The sequence below is a fragment of the Ailuropoda melanoleuca genome, chromosome 4 (genome assembly GCF_002007445.2).
Source record: "Ailuropoda melanoleuca isolate Jingjing chromosome 4, ASM200744v2, whole genome shotgun sequence".
Classification (NCBI taxonomy): domain Eukaryota; kingdom Metazoa; phylum Chordata; class Mammalia; order Carnivora; family Ursidae; genus Ailuropoda; species Ailuropoda melanoleuca.
In genome coordinates, this window is record NC_048221.1 from 17,199,025 (window position 1) to 17,225,190 (window position 26,166).

General features: G+C 61.7%; 1 protein-coding gene across 8 annotated transcripts in view; it reads right to left on the bottom strand.

The window, feature by feature from the left end:
* Window positions 1–1,022: 1,022 nt before the first annotated feature.
* PLXNB1 (plexin B1) overlaps window positions 1,023–26,166 on the bottom strand; it is a 29,284-nt gene continuing 4,140 nt past the window's right edge. For 3 of the 8 annotated variants that reach the window (XM_034658246.1, XM_034658245.1, XM_034658247.1), the window contains 37 exons: window positions 22,594–22,646; window positions 20,814–21,926; window positions 19,835–20,017; window positions 19,365–19,493; window positions 19,168–19,268; window positions 18,734–18,866; window positions 18,286–18,442; window positions 17,913–18,021; window positions 17,722–17,830; window positions 16,663–17,349; window positions 16,332–16,454; window positions 16,020–16,142; window positions 15,658–15,751; window positions 15,411–15,583; window positions 15,097–15,248; window positions 12,887–12,992; window positions 12,609–12,745; window positions 12,143–12,319; window positions 11,771–11,942; window positions 11,345–11,587; window positions 10,436–10,612; window positions 10,211–10,359; window positions 9,595–9,695; window positions 9,273–9,490; window positions 8,966–9,144; window positions 8,747–8,813; window positions 8,398–8,544; window positions 7,307–7,475; window positions 6,902–7,005; window positions 6,742–6,826; window positions 6,332–6,504; window positions 5,966–6,126; window positions 5,727–5,874; window positions 4,156–4,220; window positions 3,942–4,017; window positions 2,946–3,020; window positions 1,023–1,775 (listed from right to left, as the gene is read on the bottom strand). In XM_034658246.1, the coding sequence (XP_034514137.1) occupies window positions 1,671–1,775; window positions 2,946–3,020; window positions 3,942–4,017; window positions 4,156–4,220; window positions 5,727–5,874; window positions 5,966–6,126; window positions 6,332–6,504; window positions 6,742–6,826; window positions 6,902–7,005; window positions 7,307–7,475; window positions 8,398–8,544; window positions 8,747–8,813; window positions 8,966–9,144; window positions 9,273–9,490; window positions 9,595–9,695; window positions 10,211–10,359; window positions 10,436–10,612; window positions 11,345–11,587; window positions 11,771–11,942; window positions 12,143–12,319; window positions 12,609–12,745; window positions 12,887–12,992; window positions 15,097–15,248; window positions 15,411–15,583; window positions 15,658–15,751; window positions 16,020–16,142; window positions 16,332–16,454; window positions 16,663–17,349; window positions 17,722–17,830; window positions 17,913–18,021; window positions 18,286–18,442; window positions 18,734–18,866; window positions 19,168–19,268; window positions 19,365–19,493; window positions 19,835–20,017; window positions 20,814–21,920 (6,414 nt within the window). In that variant the 5' untranslated portion in view covers window positions 21,921–21,926; window positions 22,594–22,646 and the 3' untranslated portion in view covers window positions 1,023–1,670. The other 5 variants (XM_034658248.1, XM_034658244.1, XR_004624685.1 and 2 more) reach the window with 5 other exon arrangements.

The following is a 26,166-nucleotide window of genomic DNA, read 5'->3' on the forward strand; positions in this document are numbered from 1 at the left end:
GAGCCACTAAAAAAACCTGGCTAGGGCGCCATCTGAAGCCCTACAGCTCCCACGCTCCAGCGATGGTGCCTGACGGCTGACCTCTCCAGCTGTGGTCCCGACATGGGGCAGAGATGAGGAGGGCGGGCTTTCGGGGCAGAGAATAGCAGCTGGGACCAGTGGGCACAGACAGACCAGTGTGGCTCCTGCTGTCTTAGGGACAAGGACTCTGAGACAACTTTATTTCGGGCCACTGAGAGGGAAGGAAGGGACTCCTCTTGGAATCCTATCAGCCCCGGATCTCTTCAAACTCCGTGAAGACCTGAGTGGGAGGTGGGGCCTCTGGTCAGAAGGGAAAGGAGGCTGGGGTCTCTGGGCTTAGGCAGTAAGCAGACAGCCAAGGGGGAGAGCCTCGTCAAGATTTGAGGGCATTTCTATTTGGCAGGCTGGCCTCCTGCTGAAGCCAAGGGTGGACTCAGTCAAAGGGGCATCGACCCCAGCCCTACAGGCCCAGCCAGCAACACAAGACCTGACAGAGACAGTCTCGAGGCTCACCTCCAGCTACGAATGAGGCAACACCACCCAAGGCGGCCTTCACACAAGGCACACAGCTGGGTCGGGGTCCCTGCCCCGGACACCTGGAGTATCCAGGAGCCCCTTCGAATGTCCCAGGCAAGAGGGGTGTGGGGAGCCCAGAAAAAGGGCCCCAAGACCCACTCTGCCTGGAGTCGCCTGTTCTAGTGTCCTCCTCTCCCAGTTCCTCTCCAGACGACAGGACACGGATGGTGGCCTGAGAACACTTGCGCTGCAGACAGAGCAGGGCCCCTGAAGGGACTCCGACCCCTCCGCCTCAGGTTGCAGGCTCCCTAACCCATCCTGAATGGGGTTCTCACCACAGCCTCATGTGAGGGTCATGAGAAATCCCCCCACACACACACCCATGACCCAGGGTACAGATCCCACCGCCCCCCAGTGCCTGCCAGGCACGGCTGCCACCCTCTTACCAAGGGAGGGGTTAGGCCAAGCCCACACATGAGACGCCATGCAGTGTGTTATCTTTTAATGAAGAGCTGGGTCAGTGGGGCCACCGCTCTCCCCTGGGCGCCTGCGGCAGGGGCCCCTCACCATGGGCGGCCTCTGAGGCAGGGTGGCCCGGAGGCAGGCAGCCCCGCTGGGGGGTCGGTTTGCGGCGGCCTGGCAAAGGTATTCCTCTCTCAGACCTAGGAACGTGGCAGCAGCAACAAGGCCAGAGGCAGCTCAACTGAGGTCAGGGATGATGGAGGACGGGCCAGGAAGCGGGACTCTCCCCCCCGAATCCCAGCAGGATGAAGGCCAGTGTTCAGGAACTTCAGGAACAGTACAGTCTCTCCAGGGGCTAGTGGCCCTTCCAGCCACTCTCTGGAAGCCCTTCGTCCCTGACTCCCCACAGGCTGACGTCACATACACAAAATAGCCCACGGGGTCACTGGGCTCAGGAAGCAGGCTGGGCACCACCGGTCCACCTCAAAGCCCCAGGCCTGCGAGGTAGGTCCAGCAGGGCCCAGGCCAGAGGCCCCCGGGGACCGGGAGCCACCTTGCACTAACTCAGCTTGTCAGGCACTACAGGCATCTAAGAAGGGAGCTTCTCCCTCACGGCTCCAGGGCCGCCCGGGTGGGGCGGAGGCAACGGCAGGCCAGGGCTGGCCAGGTCCCTACAGGTCCGTGACCTTGTTCTCCACAGCCGCTGCGATCTGCTGCAGCCGGTAGCCCAGCTGCATCTTCTGCGCCGTGCCATCCTCCTCCAGGGCAGTGATGATCTGCAACAGAGGCCGGCCGGTCAGGGCTGCTGCCACCCCCACCCGCACGCGTGACCGGCTCCCCAGAGGCTGCGGCACAGCCCCGACACCCGGCGAGCCCCCTCCCTTCCTCAGGGCCTGGCTGGTGACGTCAGCATAGGGTCTTCCGGATGCGAGAGGTGAGAATGGGGTACTCTACTCAGTACTTAGCACTCACGGTAACAAGCATCCTTCTCCACCGGGAAGGTTCTAGTGGAGGCCACCTGCACCCACCATGCTGGCCTTTTCGCCACAAACCCCCAGGAGCCCTGTTCCAGCCATCGTGGCCCCCCTTGCCCACCAGGCAAGAAGCGTTTCCTAATTTCCTATCACCAGGTGCTGGGCAAGGAGCAGGGACCCCGCAACGAGGGGGCCCATGCGATCCCGCCCTCATGGACTCACCACTAGGACAGACACTGACCCAACACCACAGCTACAGAAGCAGAAGTGGGGGCTGCTACAGGGGCACAGCGGGGCCCGGGAAGGTTCTCCACCCTGTCTGCACGAGGGCCCGTGACGCATCACACACGCCCGCCTCCCCCACGCAGGGGCTCGCACTGCTAGGGCAAGGCCACCATGCCCGGAATTCACAAGCATGCGTCCCTCCTTTGTGAAATGACTGTCCTCACCCCGGGCCTGGGCCACGAGGCAGGCTCCTCCTCTCTGACCAGCAACAGCCCCATCGTTGGCACCACACAAACACGTGGGTAGGCGATTCTGGCAGGCACTTAGCACGCTGACTTGGAAGTGCTCTGATCTCGAGGCCCCGTCCCAGAATCCCCCCGACAGCCCCCTCGCTGGCTCTGTTGTGCCCACCCCTGGCAGGACTCTCCTCTCTGGCAGCACAGGCTGGCCGTGCACAGCACAAAGCCACCGTGGACTCAGGTTGGGATGCGGGTCAGGGCAGGTACAGGTGGCGGCTGTGTGTCCCTCCCCCATGCCACCTCCAAGCCCTGGCAGAGCCCCCGGCAGCCCTGCCCCAATGCCTAGGATCCCTGCTGCTGCCAAGGAGCCCGGATGGAGAAGACAAGGCCAGGTTAGAGCACAGCCAATACCAGGGCACACCCTGCGCCGTGCCCGGGTATGGGGGGGGACCACACGTCACGGCCCCTCTTGCCATTAGGGCTTGGGGCTCTGAGCAGTTCTGCCCACCTGGTCGTAGTACTTGTTGATGTACTTGTAGAGTTCGTGCAGGGCCACTCGTGCCCCGAGGTCCCCAGAGTAGTTCTAGGAGGAGACAGGAGATGAGAGATGAGAGGTATCACCAGCCACAGGACCCCTGGGAAACGGGGGAGGAGGTGGCAGAAGGGACAGGCCCTGAAGTGGGAAGCCCCATCGACACTCCAGGGCTCCCGGTCTGCAGCATGAACAGGGCCCTGCCTCTCTCCCCTCGAGGCGCAAGCTAGGAGCCCGGGGTCCCAGATGGTGGCAGGGCCCCGCGGGACAGGTGCTGTTTACACGCTGTCTGCTCTGACGTCAGTTTGCTCTGATCTCCCTCACGTCTCCCCTGAGGTCACACCAGCCCTCCACGGGGCCATCTGGGAGTCTGCCCCTCCTCGGCAGGACAACGGGGCTGAGATCACCTGACCTGTGGCGCTCCTACGGGGGTCAGGCGAGTGGACACAGCGCCCCCACCCAGCAACACCCCAAATGGCCGCGGCTGTCGTTACTGGGTGTGGCTGTGGTCCGAATCATTGTTTCCGAAGCACGGCTTGTAAGCTCCCTGAGTTTACATCTGGGGGCTGTTTTAGGAGTAGGTGGGGGCACATCTACACCCCTGAGGGAAGCAGAGGGGTACGGAGACAAGAACAGGCCAACCTGGGCAGTCCGGGACTGAATCCCAGCTACCCCACTGCCTCGGACGCATCGTCCCCAGACCCCAGATGGGCTGCAGGCACCCAAGTACCTGGCTGAGTGAGGTTAGGAGGCCGCTGCCCGGACAAGCCCCTGCTGCTCTGTAGTGAGATGCTGGGAGCCCTGGTCTTTTCTAGTGGCCATTTGGAACATTCTGCATTTATGATGATGGTTTGTGTCCTGCCCCAACCAGCTCACAAGATTGCTGAGGTCCCCAGGGCTTCCTTGCAAAAGAGCAGGATCCTCATGGCAGGAGACCTGTGCCCAACCCAAGAAGCAGACAGAGGGCCATACCCGAGACAGCTCGGCCAGGATGGAGTTCATCTCTTGATCACTGGCAGGGACGGTCTGCCTGATGTCTGCATAGTACCTGTCAGAGACCGTGCGTACGGCAGTTGCTGGGCCAGCGAGCCTCACCCCAGCAGGGCCCACCCCTGGGCTGCAGCCATAAACATCCAACCATCTGTCCACCCATACCCCTTCCAGACTCATCGCCTCGCCCTCATACCTTTCCACCATCCGTTTGTAACGGGGAATATCTCGAGCATATAGAAGTTTGTTGATGGGGGAGTCCTGGGCACCAGCAGGAAAGAAAGAGGGAGGCCCCTTGGGGTAACCAACTGTCCCGGTTTTCCCAGCACCGTTTCAGTTTTAAATATTCCAGGAAACTCTCAGTCCCAGGCAACCAGGATGGTTGGCCCCCCTGGCCCATTTCCTTCTGCAAGGACCTCTTCCGCCCCTCCCCTCCACCAACGTCCGGCCTCTACTTCTGTCACCTCGAGCTTCTCCCCGAATTATTCCCAGGTCACTTCTCAGCTCCATCTGCCTCCACCTGCATCCAGCAGGGAGACGGCATGCAGGGTGGGAGGGCACGGTGCCGTGTGGGGCCCTAATGCTGCTTCTCCACGTGCTGGCCGCTCCCCGCGTCAGCATTTTAAAAATCAGGAAACTGACCCAGGAATTAAGTATATTGCCCCGCACCACCTCAATGGCCGAGCTGGCACCTGAAGCAGGTCTCTCAGGTCAGAACCCACAATCTTACACACCCAGACACCTCCTCCACCACCGAAGTGGGTTCCAATCCCAGCTCTGCCCCCCAGCCGTGGGCTCTGGGCAGCATGCTTCCATTCTCGGCACCCGCCGCCTCGGCCTACAGCTGCTGGGAGGGTGAGGCCAGAAGGCGCCACCCTGTGTGGGCAGTGAGGCCGTCCCCGGGCCTGAGTCAGCACGCTGCCTTCTCGCCAGCTCTCCGTGGGGGCCCTTGGCATTCCAGGTTTGGACTACTCCTGAGCTACCAGCAAGCGTCTGCACTTCTGCCAGGAAGGGGACGCAGTGTGAAGGTTGGGCAAAAGCCGAGCCACCGCTTAGCATCCACCCACCGGGGCCCCCGGGGCCAGGAGGGGCCTTGGGGTTTCTCAGTTCACTGTAGACAGAGTGACGGGAGCACATGGAACAAAAATGGGCCCCGAAAGACAGCGCTGCACAGGACTAACATTCTGTTTCTCCACCGGGATCTAGACATAGGCCTCTCAAGAGGTAACAGGCTCCCTTCGCGGGCCTGAGGAGCCCCCGGCCCTGCCGGCTGGGTGGCTGAGCAGTTGTGACAGTGACCCCTTATCTGTCATGGGACTCTCCTGGCTCTTACTCCTGTGACAACACCCCAGCACCGCCCCGTGCTACCAGACAGCCCTGGCCCCTCCTGTCTGCTTCTCGGCTCCCCTCACCAGCACCTTGCTCACGCCTGGCACTCACTGCCCTGGTGTCTCCTGTCTACACCGCCCTAGCAGGCAGACCCCTTCTCCACCCCTGTGGAGGGGGCGATGAGAAAGACCGCAGGGGTTGCCTCTGATCCCTGGGCCTCTGGCTTGGAGGAAGTGAGCCCGACGTGATGGGGCGGTGGGCAGGGAGCACCAGGTGGTTTCCAGGTGGACAGGTGGCTTCAACAGTCACAGAACAGCCCCAGGCTGCCTGGTGGATTTGGTTCCTGAGGGGTCATCTCCGAAGACTGGGGCACTGCCGCTCCCGGGGACCACGTCCGGCCTGGGGCTGGAGTCACAGGCCTCCCCCTGACCCACTCACCCGGCCCAGCTTGTGGTCGGCCAGGGTGCAGGCATCCATGAAAGTCTGCGCAATGACCAGGAGCACCGCGTCCATGTTATCAGACGTCTGCACGTCGAACACAAACTGCGGGTTTTTTATTATGTTGATCCAGAACCTCAGGGGCAGGCTGTGGGCGGGGCGGGTGCGGCGATGAGCGTGCTGGGCAGGCAGAAGACCCCACGCATGCCCCGCCCACCAGGCCCCGGCCCCACCCCCACCTGTTGGTCTTCCAGATGTGCACGGTGTCCTGGTCGGAGATGCCGTGCTGCTGGGCCTGCTCATCCAGCAGGTCGAAGAAGTACTTGACGGCAAGCGGCACGGGGCGGCTGGTGCTGAGAATCACCTGGAACAGGTCGTCCACGAACTTCTGCAGGGTGCCCTGTGGGGGGGGGGGAAGCACCAGAGCAGGTACAGTCAGCAAGGGGACCTCAGCCCCCGCCCGGCCTCCGACGCCTCGTGGCACTATGGCCCTGCGAGCCCCACCCCACCCCCGAATCCCGTAAGTGGCCATCCTCCCCCACGGCCCAGACCGACTGCCTGTCCGGCCCTGGACCCCAGCCTCCAGCGCACCCTTCCTGCCCCACCTTCATGGACAGCAGGCGAGTCAGGTAGATCTCAGGGATGGCCTTGGCTCGCTCGCGCTCCCCGCCCCGAAGGCTGCCCCTCCGGGGCCTGGGAGGCTCCGGCTCCTCACTTGGCTTCACCAGGTGCCAGGGCCGGATGCCCCCCTCGTCCACATCCTCCAGCATTGGGGTCCCTGTGCCAAGACGCCACGGCTCGTTACCCCTCATCAGGTACCACCTTCCCTGGGCCCCCAGGGTCCTGCCAACTTCCAGGAGTGGAGGCACGGGTTGAGGGCTTCTCTAGGTGGAAGGGAAGCAGACACCAGCCCACCCAAAGGTCCAGAGGACTTTGCCCATTCCTGGGCACTGGGCAAAGCGAGGGCAGAGGACAGTGACTGGGTGGGGACAGGAGGGCAGGAGGGAGTACTCACGCTCTCCAGGGACATAATCCTGGTTTTCCCGGAGAACATGCTTGGTGAGGCAGGGGACCAGGGCCACAGTTGCTCCGTCTGGGACCTGCTGATCACAGCTGGTGACCCCTCCACCAGCCCCACCCCACCGTACCCCTCTTCCTGCTCGTACCCCTCCCACCTTGTAATGCTGCAGGGTGTTCAGACGTCTCCACAGACCCTGGACCTCAGAAGTCACATCCTCATCAGAAAGAATGAGATGCCCAGCCACCCCAGATCGCCACTCTGCAAGAGCAAGGTGGGACTTAGTTCCGGGCTCCCGGGACACCCTTCCTGCAGGTGGAGCCTACCTCCTCCTCCACCGGGACACGGGCCCCACCATCAGGGGGCAGCGTCACCCAACCTCTGCAGAGACTAGGCTGGGGACCCCTCACCAGGAGAGAGGCTGTCTGTGTAGAGGGATTCCACAACCCACCACTACCCCATGCCCACTGAGTGGTATGCTGCCCCTGCAGGGCTGGGCCAGGGCCAGCCCAGCCTTCACTCTGGCTCAGGCCCCCAGGCTACCCTTCCCCTCCACCCTCACCGACATCCAGGGTGCGGGGGTCTGGCCGCTGGGCGAGAGGTACTCCTTTATAAAGCTGGTCCAACATCTTCTCTTTGGCCTGGGAGATGGTGTCACAGTCCAGGACCTTGACAGGCACACCCTGGGCCTCTCCCGCGCCAGGCCCCACAGCCAACAGTGCATTCAGGGTCTACCAAGGCAAACACAGGAGCAGTCAGGGCTTGTGCCGCACACGGGATGACCAAGATGCGGGGACAGGGACAACCCAAGAGGAAGCCACTGCCTCTGACCTCCAGGCACTAGAGAGTCCCTAATTTTTGTCTCTTCACCTGCCCACCCCCCTTGGGACAACGGCTCCCTCCACTGTGACCCCAGCACCTAGCAGAGCACTAGGTAAATGGGTGAATGGCAGAAAAAACAAGTGAACACAAGGCCCTCTTAACTTAGGTCCCTAGGTTCCTCACTCAGCTGATCGGGAGGCACCGAAGAGAAGTCTCCATGACAGGTGACGAGTCCCTACCAGCCTGAGAGAAGAGTAGGTCTGCCGGAGCCTGAATGAGATTTTCCCAAAGGCGCCCTGCATGGGTCACCAGGGGTGACCTCCGGGGAAGGCACCCTGCATGGGTCACGGGGGAAGGCGCCTCGCATGGGTCACTAAGGAAAGGACTCCACTAAGGGGAAAGCAATCCAGAGGAAGAGATGGCCAGGGCTGGCAGAACTGGCTCCCAGCTTGGTGGGCACATCATATCCCTGGCATGACACTGGTCAGGCAAACACTCAGGACTTGGACTGCTCCCCAAACCCTGGCAGTGTCCACAGTGACCCCACCCCAAGCCTGAGGCCCTATTCTCCAGGTCCTCTGCCCCAAGGACGGGCCCTCCAGCCTCTATCCTCTAGACTAAGCTCATCGGAGGGCCTGTCTGGCAGGCAGCCAGAAGCCAGGCTAGCCGTACCCCAGACACAGACACGCATAACGAGCACACGTGCTCAGCCTCTCCGGGGGCTGACACCACGGTGCGCAAACGTGTTCACACGCTCTGTCCCTGCCTCCGTCCCTGCGTCCCTCCCTCCCTTCCTGCCTCCCTATCCCTCTCCCTTCCTCGCTCCCTCACCAGGGGACGGTACTCCACATCCTCTCTGAGAAGCCGGTTGTCATTCAGGGTGTACTTGGCTTTGCCAGTCACGCTGTCCACTGGTCCCTTGTCCACTTGATGCTTAATTCCCCGGAAGAGCATGTAGAGCGGCTCCCCTACTGAGTCCTAGAGAGGTGACGGGCAGTGAGGACCCCGGGGCAGACAACAGGCATGAAACGGGAGCTGCACCGGACATGGCCCACGCTGGGGACGAGGACGGGCTGCAGAGGGCCTAAGGTGACTGAGCCATGCCGGGCACGAGTGTAGGAGCCGCCCAGGGGCCAGAAGCCGTGTGGTTCAGAGCCTGCTGCACCCCTGCCTCTCTCACCCGCACGAAAGTGTACAGGCAGATGGACATCCAGTTGGTAAGCAGCTTCTCCACCACACTCTCGGTCCTGGGATGACAGGGAAGAGGAGGGCAGGTCAGGAGGGACGGCCTTGGGGCTCCCGGGGCTGCAGACCCCTAAGCCCCAGAGGGCGTGCCTCAGCTCCTGGCTCCAGCTCTCACAGCCACCCAGCCCCCATGGCTTCTGGCAGCCACACAGACCTGCGCAGCATCAGCTTGGGGTTCTTGGCCACATACTGGGCCACCAGGTCACTGAGCAGGGTGCGAAGGATGTCGGTGAAGTACTCGAGCTTCCCATGCAGCGCCACGGTGAGCAGAGAAGCCACATAGGCGCGGTCCCGAGCCGAGAAGGTGCGCTGGCTCTCCAGGGTGTGGATGAACTGGTGCCGGGGAGACGGGGGAGGGAGGGGCCGATTCAGAACCGGAGGGACAGGGGCGGGGCTGGGGCAGGAGGGGTGGGACCAGGAGCCCCGCCCCCAGCCGTGGAGGGTGGGGGGGTGTATGGCACCTTGGTGAGGAAGAGTTTGCTGTTGAGCAGGTTGGAGAGCTGCCCCAGCCCTTGTTCCACAGTGGGGCGCCTGCTCTCAGGGACACCCAGGTCCCGGTGCAAGGGCGACTCCTGGTGCCCAGGGAAGAAGACCCTCTCGGCATACACCTTATAGTCGAGGAAGGGGATGCCACTGCCCAGAAGGTCACTGGTGAGATCGGTCATCTCGGTCATGAGGTCTGTGGAGCAGAGGAGGCCGGGTTGGGGCGCGGACCCCACGCCACGGGAGCAGGCTGGGGCAGAGCCCTGCAGCGCCTTCCGGGCCTCCGCTCTGCAGCCTCACCTGTGAACTCCTTTTTGCAGCGGTCCCGCACGCTGCTCTCCAGATTCTCCAGCTGGATCTGGACCTTCTTGTAGTCCCTCAGGGCCTGCTTGCTCTTCCTCCTGCTCAGCGCCAAGGTCAGGAAGGGGGAGGCCAGAAAAGGACAGAGCCCTTTCTGGTGCCCCAGGCCCCGGGCCGTCTACCCCAGCCTCACCCTGGCCCAGGCTGGCACCGTCTAACACGGCCATGCCCGGCCAAGCCAAGGCCTCGCCCAGAATAGTTTAGCCTGTCCCGTCCTGGGCAAGTCACACCCCATGTCCAGTCTAGCCCAGCGGTTTTTAGCCCAGGGATCAACAAACTACAACCAGGCCAAATCTGGCCCACGACCTGTTTCTGCCAATACAGATTTGTTGGCACATGGCCACACTCGTGAGTCTGCCTCTCGTCTATGGCTACTTCTGCATGGTCACAGCAGAGTTGAACCGCTGCAACTGAGGCCACCTGGCCCACAAAAGCCTAAAATCGGTACTCTCTGGTACTTTCCAGGAACGTTTGTTGAGCCCTGGCCTCGTCTGCCCTTCCCATCCAGCCACACCCACCTCGCTGCCCCAGGCCAGCCACACCCGGCTGCACCCACCTGTATATGAGGACAATGATGATGACACCCAGAGCCAGAAGAGAGGTGCCCACCCCCAAGCCCACCTGGGCAGCCATGGGAAAAGCCACCGGGCTCTCGCCATCGTACTGCACGTGGCCCAGGGAGAAGCGCAGGTTCCCCATCTGCACCTACATGGGAAGCCCTCTGTGAGCAAGGTTTCAGTGCGTGCGCAGTGCCCGGCCCGGCCCACACCCACCTACTGACCGTGAACTCAGGCAAAGCGTCGGGCACCTCTCGGAGGGCGTGGTGCCGGGGCAGGGGCTGCTCCATGGGGGGCTCACAGTACAGGTGGTGGCGGGTCAGCGTCTTCACCACGCAGGGGCCATCCCCTATCATGGCCACCACCTCCTCCTTGGACATCGCAAGGTCCAGATTCTCCCCCTGGAACACGAGGTCACTGATGGATCACTCAGAGCTCTTCCCTAAGGGGAGGAGCTGGTGGTCACTCAGATCCTATCCCCCCAAATGTGGATCGGACGGGCCTGACACCCACCCCGGGAGCAGGGCTGATGAACCTCAGCACCTCTTCCCCTGCAGGGGGGGTGACGGTCCATGGATATCTTGCAAGCTGCCCCTTGACCCTCCTCTGCCCTTCCCATCCTTCTTCCTCACATTTTCACTTCTCCAGAGCTAAAAATCTGGACCATATAAAGTTGCCCCCCAATCCTGCCCAGTTACTCACAAAGCCAGAGCCCCTACTGTGCCTGCCAGCCCACCAGGTGAATGACAATGGGCTGTCCACCTACGGCCTTTCGGAACGCCCACCTACTGCACGTGTCAGAACCCACGCCAAGGGTTTCGCGTTGAGCCAGGCTGCCAAATGGGCATCGGCCCAGGCGCCTACTGCGTACCATGCCTCCCCGCTGCGTGTGCCAGACCATTTACATACCGTCATTCAGACTCCTGCCACCGAGTGTGCTGGGACCCAGGCGACAGGACCCAAGCCCCGGCCAGACGCAGCAGGCTAGGCAGCCCACCACCGGCCCCTCAGCCCTCACCACATGCAGGGAGTCCCCTGGCTCTTGCTCGGCTGCCATGCCCCCCTCCCCCAGCAGCAGTGTCCAGCAAAGCGAAGGGTCTGGCGGCCCCACTGTGTCCGAGCGGGAACAGTACCTCCACAGAGAGCACACTTCCGGGCTTGTGCCGGAACGGCGTGGCGGGGTCCTCGGGGTTGAGGGGCTGCAAAGTGGGGTCGGCCTCATAGGAGAAGGGTGTGGGGTTCAGCGTTGCGAAGTCAAAGACCAGGTTGTCAAGGATAAATTCCACCCGGACCCAGGGGTCCTCGGGCAGGCCTGGGAGGGCAGGCGTGTGGCACGTGATGAGCTGAGAGGAGTTCACGTGGCAGGGCTCCTCAAACTGCGGCAGAGAGAGGAAAGACAGGGGAAGGCCCGTTGAGGGCCACGCGGAAAGGGGTCCGGCAAGGACGGGGAGATAGCCTCCTCGGTACCCGCCACACACGGCCATGCACGGGGTGGAGCGCAGGGTGACATGGGGTATGGCTAGCCCCGTGCAAACAGGGGAGGCCCATGGGTCTCCTACGTGATGACCGCCACAGGAAGCCCCGGGGGAGCACGCTGTTTCCGGGATCACGCGCCGCCTCCGCCCAAGCCCCTGGCTCGGCTGCAGGGCTCTTGGGGCCACAGTCACTCGGATCCTTGGTGTCTGCACCACATCCAAATTCTGGCCACGGACCCATATCTTACGTCCTCCACTGCAACACAGACCATGAACCGCTGGTGGCTTAGCAGAACCCGGCTAGCGCAGCCCCAAGCCACACGCCCTTCTCCCCACCAACGGCATGGGAGTCACAGCGTCTACAAAAAGCCCTGCAACCTCCCCACGTCCTAGAGCTGCAAAGACCCCCCACTCCACGCCAGCACATGCCAGGCAGCCAAGCCCTTGGCCCAGCACCTGAGGAAGCTCTTGGTGGGGCCAGCAGAGGTGACATTGGGGTCTGCTGTGTACTCGAACTGGCTGTGTTGAAGCCTCCGCTCAGTGGCCCCAAACCACACAGCCACAGGGAGCGTGGCAGGCGTGGGGTAGGGGCTGGTCTCACACTGCAGCTGCTCCGCCTGCTGCTCCAGCAGCCTAGGGAAGAGAGGGACGAATGGAAGGCGGGCCAGGAAGGGGACAGGGATGATTCCAGGACACAGGACCCACTCGGGCCTCTGCCCACTTCCCTCGGGGCTGACTGAAAGCCCCACAGTTGACCCTGGAGGCCACCTTCCCATGACAGCCCCCGCTTAGGGAGGGTCTGGCCACTTTCTGATGGAGCAGACCTGGCCCTCTCCCTCCTTTCCGCTCTCCCCAGCATCCCACCCCTCTGTCTTTTCCCTGGAGCACATGGATTTTTGCCGAATGAGGAAGCAGCCCTCACAGGTGACAAGGCTGGTCTCCAACTACAACTCGGATGTCCTCCAGCCGCCCAGTCAGGAGCTTGGAGCCGTGCAGGGTCAGGTGGGTGCCCCCGGCTCTGGGGCCCCGGGTCGGGAAGATGGAATGCACCTTCGGGTCCTGTGGGAAGGGGGATGGGGAGAGATAGGCAGGCATGAGGCCACAAACAGAGAGGCATGGGGAGCCTGAGGCAGACGAGAAGGCCGTAGGGTGGGAAGCCCCAGGAGGGCAAAACTACATGGGCTGGGGGAGCCACTTTACCTGGTAGGCAAAGTTGTGCTCTGAGACACCGCGTCCTCTTCCTGGCACCTCCACCATCACCACGCCAGCCACCTCCCCCACGCTGGCCTCAGTGATACACACGAAGCTGTGGGCACAGGGCAGGCTGGGGTGCTGGGGCCATACCAAGGGCCCCTCAAATGGACCCGGTTGCCCCCTCCCTGCCCCACGAAATCAGGTGTTGTTCCCCGAGGTTGACAGAGATCCTCTTGCTTCGGAGGGAATTCCTCAGGGCACACCAGGGGGCTCTGGCATTGGAGAATTCACATTCGTGGTTTCATTCAACTAAAGTCCCCTAACGAAGAGGAATTCACCACTCTGTGCGGCACAAATCTAGAAGGAGCCCTGTAAGGCTGGCTCCGGGGATGAGGAGCTGAGCAAACGAGGGGCCTAACCGCCACCATGTGCCACACCACTTGCAGAGCGGTGGCAACTTGATTTCCTCATGAAAAAAAAAGTCCCTGGAAGCCTCTAGTCAGGTCTGGGGATAGAGGGAAAGGGAAAGTGAGCAATCTAAGAAAATGCTGGTTCTCAGCCAGAAAACAGAAGCTTGGGGCAAATTAATTTCCCCAATGAGAAGCTGGCAGCGGCGCGATTCCGTGACATGGTCACACTCACTGCCAGCACTTTGGAAAACAGAGCAAGTGATATGTAAAGTACCCAGGAGAGACTTCAACCAGAGAATACTTTAATCTTTTTATAAATCACTTTGTAAATTACTTGAGTCCCATGGTTCTAGAATCATTAACAGTCTAGACAATCCCCTGAAGTTTTTGGTCATAACACACTGAGGGGGAAACCACGTGCTCTAACAAAGTCTGGTTTATTTCTTATTATTTTTTTAAGATTTTGTTTATTTATTTCAGAGAGAGAGAGTGAGCAAGAGAGAGCACAAGCCGGGCAGAGGAGCAGAGGGAGAGGCAGAAGCAGGCTCCCCACTGAGCAGGGAGCCCGATGCAGGGCTCCATCCAGGACCCTGAGATCATGACCTGAGCCGAAGGCAGACGCTTAACCAAATGAGGCACTCAGGTGCCCCCAAAGTCTGGTTTAAAATACAGATTACGAGGGGCGCCTGGGTGGCTCAGTGGGTTAGCGTGTCTGACTCTTGATCTCAGCGTCATGACACTGAGCCCTGCATCGGGCTCCGCAGTTAGGGTGGAGCCTGCTTAAGATTCTCTCTTCCTCTGTCCCTCTTCCCCATCCTTCCTCCACTGACACTTGCACACATGTGCGGGCTCACTCACTCTCTCTAAAAATAAATAAATAAGGATGCCTGGGTGGCTCAGTTGGTTAAGTGCCTTCGGCTCAGGTCATGATCCCAGGGTCCTGGTATCCAGTCCCACATCAGGCTCCTTGCTCAGCAGGTAGCCTGCTTTCTCCCTCTGCCTGCCACTCCCCCTGCTTGCGCTCCAGCACATGCACTCTCTCCGACAAATAAATAAAATTTTCAAAAAAAATTTAAAAATTAAATAATAAATAAAATCTTTAAAAACAAATAATACAATACAGATTATCAAATAAATAAGCTCAATAAGATACAGATTACGGGACCCCAGCACCAGCCTATTGAATCCAGATCCCTGAGGGTGGGAGCAAAGGACCCATTCCATGGTGGCTTTGGACAGGCTCTCCAGGAAACCCTTATATTGAGCTGGGTTTGGGATTGGCTGATTGTGGATATCTCCTTGGGAACGTCCTGTGTGGGCACCTTTGGGACCCTGCAACTTTCAGCCAGGCTACCAGAACCTCTGTCAGCTGCAGGCCCCGGGAAGGCAGCCAGGGTCACAGGGACTGGACTGTGGAGTCCGGCACTCAGCAGGGGGGCACTGAGGCAGTACCTGGGGGAGAAAGGGCAGCTGGTGGAAGGCTAGCCCCTGAGCACAGCTATCTGGGATCTGAGAACCTCGTTATCACAACTACGTCCCTGGTCACCAGAAAGCCAGGTGAGAACACCTGGATGGGACCACCTGTCGGCTCTAGGCAGGGCCTGGGCTTCGGCCCAGCAGTGACTCCCCAGCAGTCCAGGCCGGGAACGTGCATGTCCGTGCACCCTAGCTCTGAGGCACTGTGGCCAGAAACAGGGAAAGGGGGAGAGGGAAGGACAGATGAGTAGTGGGTGGGCAGCGCGAGCAGGAAAGCCAACTGGGGAGCCCATGCGGTGTGCCCAACTCCCGTTGGTCCGGCCAACTCACCTACTGGAGACCTCGTACTCCTGGGCGTCCACAGCACAGGGCACGCCGGCCACCCTGACCGTGTCCTGTACGTCCTGCACATGTTGGCCCAGGTTGGAGCCCCTGATGGTAACACGGGTGCCTCCATCTACAGGCCCAGTCAGCGGCTCCACCTGTTCCAAGACATGGGCTGCTCACCTCCACCCACCAGTCAACCCTTGGCAGCCTAGACAGGCAGACCCAGCCTCCCATCTTTGGGCCCCCTGGACCCACAGCACCCCCGCTGTCCCTCTAAAGGCAGCAGTGAGGAAAGGGCACACCATGTTTCAACGCACCGAGTGGATGAGGGGTGCGGGGCACCGCATGGTCACAGCTTCAACCTCGCCACAAGCCTCCTGGGCCACGCAGCGCGGACGCTCTCCCTTGCACCACACACAGCCATACTGGGGCCTGGCAGTTTGGCAGCGGCTGCAGTCCCCGTGCCCCACGGAGCAGTCGTACAGTACCACTGGGGGCAGCAGAGACAAACGTGAGAGGCAGGCGTGGAGGACCCCCCGGACCCAGAGGCCCCAACTAGCTCACCATGCAGCCCATCGGCACTGTCCACACGCAGACGGCCGGCCCGACGCAGAAACAGCCCCACACGGAGCTCTGGCTGCAGAGCCTCATAGCTGAGCTGGAGAAATGGGAGTGCGGTCAGAGCCTGCGGCTGGGGGAGGCATCAGGCCTGGGGAGGAGCAGTCACAGAAAGGGCCAAAATGTCCGGTTGTGGGAGCACAAGGTCAGAGATCAGAGTTGGGGAGCAGGGACCCTGAGGCACACAGGGTCAGAAGCCAGAGCCGGGGCCCCCGGACTCCCAGGATGAACGTGGTGCAGCCAGCTGAGGTCGGTGGCCAGCCTGTGGCCAGCACGCCCTCACCCACCCGGGCCCTCGTGACCCACACCTGGTGCCACCAGCAGGTCACATGACACTGGGTATCTGGAGGTAGCTCGCACTCGACCAGGGCCTTGACCGCCACTTCATGGCCCTCCAGCTCCATCACGCACTCATAGTCTCCTGGGCTGTCCTGGGGGCAGAGGACATAGCTGGTGGGGCAGCCGGAGGGGAGCTGAGCCCAGTGAGCCCCACAGGGACCCCCAGCAGAGCCCCCGGCTTGGGACTGACGGCCAAGCCCTCTTCCTGCCCTCCAGGGCTTGTGTACAGCTGGGCAACAGCCTGGGAGGCCACAAGCCCACCTGCAACGGGACACACTCACCTGGAAGAGGCGCAGGTTCCTCCCCAGCAGCCGCACTTGTCGTTCCACGTGCACCGGCATCAGCGTGAAGCCCTGAACGCTATCTACACAAGGGCAGGAGCTCGCCCCCCGGGTCACCTCCTCCTGCAGACACCAAGAGCAAGGCAGTCTATGGAGCCCACCCTGTCAGCCCATGGGTTCCCCGTGCAGAACCTGGGGCCCAAGGCCAGCATGGAGCTGCAGGACCCACCCTGCCCCTCGATCCCTCCCGACGCAGGATCGCAAGGCAGGTAAGGGGCCGAGTCTGCCCTGTACCCCTCCCCTGAGGCCTCCTTCCTGGGCTGGGCCTCACCAGCTCCCAGAGCCCGGGGGTGTCGTATTGGTAGTCGAGGCTGGACAGGAGGATGAGGGGGGCGGGAGGGCCCTCGTGCTCAGCCGAGTCTCCATCACCTGAGAGGAGGGTGGAAGTGGAGAAGGCGGGCATGTCACCCCCCGTCCACTCGTCCGCCTCAGGCAGCTCGCCGCCTTCTCTCATGAGCCAGTCCAGAGCAGGCTTCGCGGAGCCAGCGGCCCCTGGGAAAGTGGTGGCGGGAGCAGTGCTGGGGGGCTGGTCCAGGAGTGCCGCAGAGGGGTCGGCCTCAGGACCGGGGTCTGCAGGGGTGGGGGGCAGTGCTGCTGCCTCTGAGGGCGATGGGTGGGAGGCTGAGAGGTCCTCGGGTGTGGCCGTGGGTCCGGAGTCAGTGGGGGCAGGGACAGCGGTTCCAGGGCTGTCGGGGGGGTTGGGAGGGGGAGGTTCCTCATGGAGAGGTGACTCTGTGGAGGCTGAGGCGGGTATGGGACCAGGACCCGCCCCTGGCCCCCAGGGGCTGAGCAGGGAAGGCCTGTCCCCAGGTGGGACATCTGAGGCTGTGGCTGTGGAGGGCGCCCCAGGTTCCACGGGAAGGGTGTCGGGAGCAGGGGTGATTGGGGCCTGGGGGGTTTCAGGTGGGAAGGGGGTGGGTACATCTCTTGCCGGAGGGGCTGGGGAGAAAAGCGGGCTCTGAAGGGGGAGGCAGAGACAGACAGGAGGGGCCACTCAGCAGGCAGGCGCGGAGCAGGTGGCAGGCAGGCAAAGGGTGTGTTAAGAGGAAAGGAGACCAAGGGAAAGAGAAACAAAAACAGCCCGTTAATTCTCCAAAGGAGAGAGGGGAGGGCAGGCTCCAGGGGCATCTGTGCTGAGGTGGGGCCCGAGGCCCAGACCTCCCCTGCCACTCAGCCACAAATGTCCTCTCCCGAAACTCCAGTGAGTCCACCACACACAGCAGCTCGGGTGCTCACGCCAGAGCCTCGCGTGGGCAGGCAGGCACACAGACCCCGGGCCAGCAGAGAAACCCGCACAACCCTGTGGGGCCCAGCTGGGGGTCCTGCTCACCTGCTGGCTAAGCACCACGGGCCCAGCGTCACACGAGGCCTTGTGCGTGCACAGCTGCTGCCAGACACACCAGTTACACCCCCAGTGGCTGCTCACACAGGCCTGGCACCTGCACAGAGCACAGCCATGGGGCAGGGGTCTCCGTGGGGCGAGGGGCGGGGCCAGGGGCTGGGGGTCGGGGAGGAACTCACTGCGCAGACGGGCGGAGCTCAGTGACTGCTACACAGTCATAGACAGACAGCGAAGCTTTGGCAATCACCACAGCACCGAACCTGAGCTCCACGCTCACGGACACGTGGTCTGCAAAGCAGGAGAGAGGGCCCGGGCTGAGGACCGGGGTTAGCAGCCTCAGGGCAGTGGAGCACCCGGGGTCTGGGGAACATGGTCCACAGGGCACAAAATGGGCACTTGAGGGAACTGGGGACTAGTTGGGGGACTCAGAGAAAGGGGCTACTTCAGGGCTCCCGGCCCAGATTCACACCTCACCCCAACCGCACCCCTTGGAGCAAGATGCGAAGAGGGTGGGGCTCCCAGGCCCCAGAGCTGGCCCCTTCTCTCACCCACCGGCTCCTTTCGGCAGTGCTGGGGCCTCACTAGGGTCTGGGGACGGGCACATCACACCAGAACTGGTCAGCAGGGCAGGACTCTGGTGATCCCCAAACTGGCAGGAATAGGACTCCCCTGGCCACAGAGGTGGCAGGTCAGGGACCGACAGGAAAACCTGCCAAGAGAGGCCAGGACAGACTGTCGGAGCCACTGGGCAGCAGACCAGGGCCTGTTCCCGGGGCACCCGAGGACAGCAGCCTCAGGGGCTGGTGGCCGCCGAGGGCTGGCGGTCCCAAGCCTTCACAAACGCCCTCTAGCCTGGGTCAGAAACAGAGAAAGCAAGGCCCCATGAGAAGTGACTCGTAGAAGGCCCTGTGGCATTTGGAGCAGCTGACACTAAAACGCGAGGTCCTGACCCACCACCGGAGCCCTCCCCATGAGGGCTGTGCCTGCGTTGCTCATTCACCTCCCTCCGCTCCTCTCGGCTGATGTTGGCAGGACTCACGGCTGCCACCTGCAGACAGCCCTGCTCAGGCTGGAAGCTCCACAGCCACCGCTCTGGGCCCTGGCCCCGCGAGCACTCGGAATGGCGACTGCACCTGCACAAGAATGAATGATGGGGATCCACCTTCATGGGGCAGGGACACCCCCAATACTGGGAAGCTGACCAGGATTCTCAGGTGGGCCGTGACACTAGGCTACCTCTGCCCTGGCAAGGCACTGATGCCCAGGATGGAGGATGGACGAAGGAGAGTGGGGCATCCAGGGGCCAGGGGGTGCAAGTCAAGGGTCAGGGACCAGGAATACTGGACAGGGCAATTATGCAGGTGCAGCGAGGGCAGGAGGCTGGACAGGGGGTTGGGGAATGGGTCAAGGGTCAGGGGTCGGTGGAGCACTGACCTGCCAAGGAGCACACACCACCCACAGTATGGGTCCTTGTGAGCAAGACAAGATGCACAGTCCAGGTGCTGAGAACAGGAGGCCACAGGAACCTTGAGAAGCTATGACAGCAATCCAAACACCAGTGACTCATGGGCCCCCAGCCTGGCCCAAGGCCCCTCCCAGCAGCCGGGCCCCAGCTCTCGCCTGGCACTCACTGTGCTCTGGGTCATGACATACAGATGTTCGAAGGCCCCATCAAAGGTGAGGTCTCTGCTCACGGCAGACCCCTGCTGGATGTTCTGTGTGGAGTATGGGTGGCCATCACTCCCCGGGCCCAAGTAGACCTGACGTCAGAGACAAGTTCTGGAACCCAAGTCCGTGGCCATAGACCCAACGCCCTCTCCTCTCCCCGCAATGAAGCAATTTACAAGCAGAGTGTTCTCCTAGGCAGTACAGGTCACGCCACCCAGCCCTTGGGGAGGGGGTGGGGGAAGTCATAGGTAAATACTACCCAGCCCTGGAAAGAGAAGCGTAAGTCAACTCTCCCAGCCTTGGGGCCAAGGGCGTGTCACAGATCCCTCATCCCCGCACCAGGGGTCAAAGGTATAGCTCTGCCCAGGCTGGTCACCAGGAGCCTGTTCCCTCTAGACCCTGGGGCAGGACCCAATACCTCCTGTGCACTCACCCTGTGCAGTTGCCCTTGACTGTCACCCAGGAAAGCAATGGTGTGTCCATCCTCCACAGTGACTGCCACGGCTGTTAGCTGAACCCCTGGCCACTCCAGAATGGGTGTGGCTTCCAGGGGGACATGGCTGGCCATGGGGCTGGGTGTGTGATCCGAGCCACAGGGATAAGCATCCAGGGTGTCCTACAGGAAGCAAAACCAATAATGTCCCCCCTGGACATCCCCATCCCCTGGCCCAGCCAGCTCTCCCTAAATGATTCTCTCTTCTCTTCTGGGCCTCCTGGGACAGCCATATTCCCTCTCTTCGGGAGCCCCTAGACAACCTCATCCCCACCCTAGTCTCTCTGCTGGCCTCCCTGACATCGCCCACTGCTGCATCCTTCGCGTGGCCTCAGCTGCCTTAGACAGACTCCAGCAGCTCTTTACCCCAGTCTTGACGCCCTCCCACCGGGCGACGCCCTCCCGTCTAGGGCTCCACCCTCCCCCACCCCTGGCCTTGCCCTGGTTTATGCACTCAGTCTTCCCCTGGACCACTTGTCCAAAGCCTCCCAAAGCTGTGTCCTCCTGTCCAGGTCTGCTCCCCTAGGTCCCTGCCACCTCCCCCTCACTCAGTCCCCGCGTCATCCATCCAGAAGCTAGAACCAAACAAGTTTCAACCTCATCTGCCTCCCTTGCTCAAAAACCTAAAACACAGCCCATTGCCCTACATTCTAGGTCATTGCCCCATACCCTAGAATCCTCAGTCCACCCACGCAGATACCACCCCTGCAGCGTCCAGTCCAAGCCCAGCTCTGAACGGCTGGCTCTTTAACCTCTGTGCGCCACGATTTCGGGAAGGCATCTCTCCAGCACCCAGACACAAAGGAAGCACATTGCCTCTGTTGACCTGATCAGCCCCCACACCACCGCTAGGTTCCCTTCAGACTCCTCGGGCGGCTGCCCAGCTGTGGCTGCCAGACAGGGATGAGCTGGGACTCACCACCGGCAGCTGTGCACAGTTGGAGTTGACATCGTACTCGATGTAGGCCACCTCCATGCCGTCCTCGGAGCGGCCCTCCCTAGTGTAGCAGGCATCTCGCGTGCGGTTAGCAAGGCGGTCCACCTCGTGCAGAGGGAAGGCGCAGAGGGCAGAGGCTCCCGACGCCCCGGCAGCTGCTGACGGAGGCCGGCCCACGGTGGGGGGACCGGCCGAGGAGAAGGCTGCAAAGAGCACCTCCCCCTGGGCCACCTCCAGGGACGTAGCCACAGCCGCAGCCTGGATTAGCCCGTAGCGGCCGCCCTGGCAAGCCAGCGGCAACTCCACGTAGGAGTAGTAGTGCTGGTCCCGGAGACACACACGGGACACATAGGCACGGAAGGCTCTAGACTGAGCCTGCAGGTCTCGCCGCAGGAACAGGAAGTAGGCACTGGCCCCACGTGCGAAGGCGCTCACGAAGTGGTGGCTGTACTCGGAGAGGCGGCCCACGGCCAACTTGGCTGTCTCCTCATAGGAGAAGGCAGTTTGGGGGTCCAGCGGCCACAAGGTCCGAGTTGTGATGGGAGGGATGCCACCCCCCACACCCCTGCTGGTGTATCCCCGCCCTACGAAGAGAAGGGGTTCCCCAGCCAAGCCCTGGGCCACCAGTCCCACCGTGCTGACCGCAGGGTCATTGGCGGCCACGTACTGGGTGTCCCCAGGGCGCTCAGGCCGCAGCAATAGCTGTTCGAGCTGCCCCAGGCGCCGCAGTTCACAGACCCCCTGGTGCACACTTCCACACACTACCAGGGCCCCTGGGCTCACCAGGAGCAGCTGGTTCAGGTTGTTGGTAGCCTGGGCCTGGGGGCACTCGTCAGGCATCACAGGGGGCAGGCAGTCCCTGCTATCTAGCACAGGGCCGGTGGGCACGGTAGCCTCCAGCTGCAGCCCAGGGCTCAGCTGGAACAGGAAGTTGGTGGCCCCTAGGTAGAGAGTGCCTGAGGCGGGATCCCGTGCCAGATGCTGCAGATGCGTGCCATTGGGAGTGAAAGCAGCCGGTGGAGGGGGCTGGAGGGTGAGGACCCACCCAGCCCAGAGCGCCTGGAGAAGAGCTGGGCCGAGGGCAGGCATGGTCACCTGACAAGGAGAGAGAAAGAGTGCTGAGGAGCCACTGGGGGGACAGGGCCATCACACTGCCAAGGTAATCCTCCTAACCCGGGGAACAAGCAGAGGCGGCCTAGGCTTAGAGGGCACTGTGGTCCAGGATGACCCCGGCCGCACACTAGCAAGGGGCAGGAGATCTTTCCTGGAGACTTCAACACGGCCCATTTTCTGCAAGCACTTCTGTCTCAGGAGACCTCCATCCCACCCCAGCTCCCCTTCGCCCTGCACTGTCTTATGTCACACAGGGTCCCAGGGGAAGGGGCCAGAGACGCAGAGATGTGGGAAACATCCCATCCCCAGGGACTGGGGCCTGGAAGAGGCAGGAGCACAGGTGAGAGGAAGGAGGGGCCCAGAGCCCCCAGGAGGGAGAGGACCCCTCTGCACAGATGTCAGCTGCCTGGGGGGAAAGGGGGAGGGCAAGTTCCCACAGGCCATCTGCACATTAGAACGAGCGAGAATCAGATGGAGGGCCTTTCAGGCTAGAAATCCAGAAGGGATCCAAAGAAACCAATGGCAAGATGAGGGAGGTTGAGGTTGCCAGGTGGCTGGGACCTGAAAGACTGGACACTACCTTGGAGAGCCCTAAGAAGAAGCGGGAGTCACACTTCTCCCAGGTGCCTCGGTGTGAGGTCAGGCTCACCTGGCAGGGCCGGCTGGATCAGGAGACAACAGCATGACCTGTGTGGGAATCACCTAGCCAGGGAGATAGCAGAGCATGAAGCTGGGGGCTGGGCTGCAGGCATGTGGGAGCCCAGGCTCCCCTTCCTGCTGCCCAGCCTGCCAGTGGAACTGGGCCCAGCCTGGCCCTCAGCCACCAAACACATTCCACAGGGGACGCCTCCTCAGAGCCCACACAGGGAGGGGGAGGGCAGTGGAACCAGGCACCCTCAGGGCCTGGGAAAGGGCAGCTAGGAAGGAGACCCACGGTTGGCAGGGCCCAACCCCCCAGCATGGCCCCGTCCCTCTGCAGCCCCTTGTCCCTTCCTGGCACTCCCTCTCACCCTCTGCCCAAATTCTGTCACAGCACCCAGGTCCACACCCTCCACACAGGCCAGGGGCCGTCCTAGCCCAGACTGACACCAGCACATAAGCAGACGCAGACTTGCACACACCGGGAAGCACACACGCACACCCACACACAAGCACACGGGCAGATGCATGCAGACACATCGTGTCCACGTCACAGACACACGTAGAAGCACAGGCCATACACCCCACACACTCACACACCTGCACAAAGACACAACCTCTTTACACAAACACACACATTGCACAGACAGGCATTCCACACAAGCACATGTCACACCCACCCACATTCAGACACCCACACACACAGATTCATGCGCACTTCCCTGGTTCGAGCCCTAAGGCCTACAGGGCCGCGGAAGCCAGCACATCTCTTGCTATTTCTTCTCCTGCAGGTCAGAGCAGAGCCAGGGCCCAGGGTTGGGGGAGAGGCTTGTCCCAGAGGAAGTCACTATGTCCAGCTGTGTTCCCCATCCCCAGGGCCTCCTCAGACCCTGGGTGCCTGCTCTCCTCCCAGATCCCTCCCTGTAGGCCCCAGCTAAGGCCTGCTGGGAGCAGAAAACCATGGCAACACCATCTTCCCCAGACCGGGTGGTCCCCAGCCAGGAACACCAGGTTGATGAAGTGCTGCTCCCAGGCCAGAGAGATACTTCCCCTACTTGCCTCTGCTCAGGCCACGTTGCCTGGCCCCTCCCGCCACCCAGCTGCCAGTCTGCCTGAGGGAGAGTGTCCCTCAGCCCGGGGTCAGCTCCTCCCAGCCAAGACCCCGCCAAGGTGCTGCTGAGACTGTCCCAGAGTGAGAAGGCTGGGCCTGTCCGGGAGGAGGGTCCAGCAGCCTGGTGGGAGCAGGGGAGCAGTGGCCACAGCCCAGCTGGGCACTGCTCCCGAAATAGCTTGGGGGTTTCCATTTTTAGTGTGCGGAGAACAGGGCAGCTCTATGGGAGCAGGAACAAGGCTGCCTCTGTTTGTTACCGAGGGGGTGGGGGAAAGGGGATAGCAGGGAGAGTCGTGAACCCAGGGCTATGGCAAGGACAGGCTTCCAGGAGCCCCCCACCTTGTTTCCAAAGGATGGGGGAAGAGTTTCTTCCCCTGAGAAGACAGGGTCTGCCTAAGGATGGGCCGAGGCTATCTCCTGCACTCAGCAACCGCTCACACCCTCCGGTCACCTCCTGCCCAGGGATGCGCTAGGGGCAGAAGGTCCATAGTTAGACCAAGAGTCACTCCATGCGCTTACAAACATTTGCTCAGAGCTTACTGCATGCCAAGGTTTTCCAGCCCTCAAGGGGCAGCAACCAAGACACTCCGCGAATGTTAAAACCACAACTTGGTCAAGTGGCCCACAGGAAAATGGAAGGGATCAGAATAGCTCCTGGCCAGGCCACATAGGAGGCTAGAGGCTGAGCCACTGTGGGAAAAGCGACGGGTCTCTTCAAACCTGAAGCAGGACCCTCACCCTTCACCACATACCAGAGGTGGAGAAAGGGGAAGAGAAGGGCAGTGACATCTTCTCCCTCCTGGGCACTCAAATTCACCTAACCTCTGCCACAGGCCAGAGCAGCCCCCAGCCCCTGCAGGCTGCCCCTCCTACCTCATGGGATCTTCAAGCAGAATCACAGCCTATCTCTCCCCTGTCTTTGGGGCAGCCCCAGGCCTGAAGAATAAAGGTCAAAGCCCTCTAGTCCACGCCCTCTTCCATCCAATCCATGCCAGGGCTCCCCCACAGATGCTGTTAGCTCCTGCTGGTCTGAACTGTGGGCTGCTTCACACTCCTCCCTGCTTGGAATGCCCACTCCCTCTCTATCTGCTTAACTCTGACTCCCAACCATTATCTCCCAGGAGAGCCTCCCCTTTCTCCCCCAGGCTCCATGTGGTGGAAGGACTGGACATATTGTGGATGCAGCTCTGCCTTGGGCTGAATCTCTGAGTTCCAGTTTGTAGAATGAGAGGCATTAAATACGAAATGGTGTGTGCCTGGCATGAGTGGCGCCAACCAAGGCCACTTTTCTCCCTGTTCCACCCTTCCCATTCTAGATTTGTACATTCCTTTGCAGGCAAGGAACGTGGCTTTTGAGTCAGAGATCCCAGCAACTAATACAGATATCAGCACAAAGTAAGTGCTCCCTACATGTTGAAAGAACCCCCATTTCACAGCCAAGGAAATCCAGCCAGTAGGGGAGATATGGGGCCCACACCCCTCCCCAGGCCACCTGGCCTCTCAAAGGGACAAGGTGTCAGGCCCACTTTTATTAATAACCAGGCCAGAGCAGACTGAAAAGGCTGGTTTGGAACCAGGCCTCCTGTCCTCAACGTGCAGAATCACCAGTTCTCAGGCCTCATCCAAACTCGCCAGCAAAGCCTAACTCTGCCTGTACTAGGGCCTTGGGCCTGCCTTGAGGTCTCTTCTGGGCCCATCTTTCTCTGGACCCCTTCAGCAGAGCCCACAGCTGCCTAACTTCTATCTCAAAGAGGCAGTAGCTCCGGCCGTCCTGGGGCTGTCCTCACCTACTAAAGGGGTAACAAACTCTGCCCTTCCACACCTGGAGGGGTGATACCCCAGCCCTCATCTACCAAGTCACAGGGATCAGTGGGAAACTGGCCTTTCCTTCCCCTTCTCCGCTTCCAGGGTCCACCCAGGAGAGGAGATTCATTGACAGCGCTGGAGCGCACATTGTTCGCGCTGTGGTCTGCGTGTCGAGGTGGGGTGGAGGGGCCCACCATTTACGCACCGCCCCGTGAGGGCTCGGAGCGCTCATCAATCACCCACAGCCTGGGTCGTGTGGGGAGGTGGGGGTCCCCCTCTGGGGATGCCTAACGCAAGGCTCACAGTCTGCCTTTGTCGGTGGCACCGAGCGCAGCCTGGAAAGGCTGTTACTACAGAAGGGAAGCCTCGACCTCCCCATCGGCTCTTCTTCCCTCCTCCCTCGGCCGCAGGGCAAGGACCCCACCAGTGGTCCTGCGAGGGCGGGGAAGGGGCCGGCCGGTCCCGGCTGAGGCGGCGGCGAGGAGGGGGCGCGGAGGAGCAGCTCCACCTCCTCTGTCTCCCAATCGCGTTACAGGCGGAGCCGCCAGAGTTTCCCTCAGTGCGGAGAAGTGTGGTCCCAACTCTCAGGACCGAGGCTGCCCACCACTCACCCGGGCTGCCCTTGCCGGCGGCATCAGGACCGAAGCTGCCCACCTCCCCCCGGGG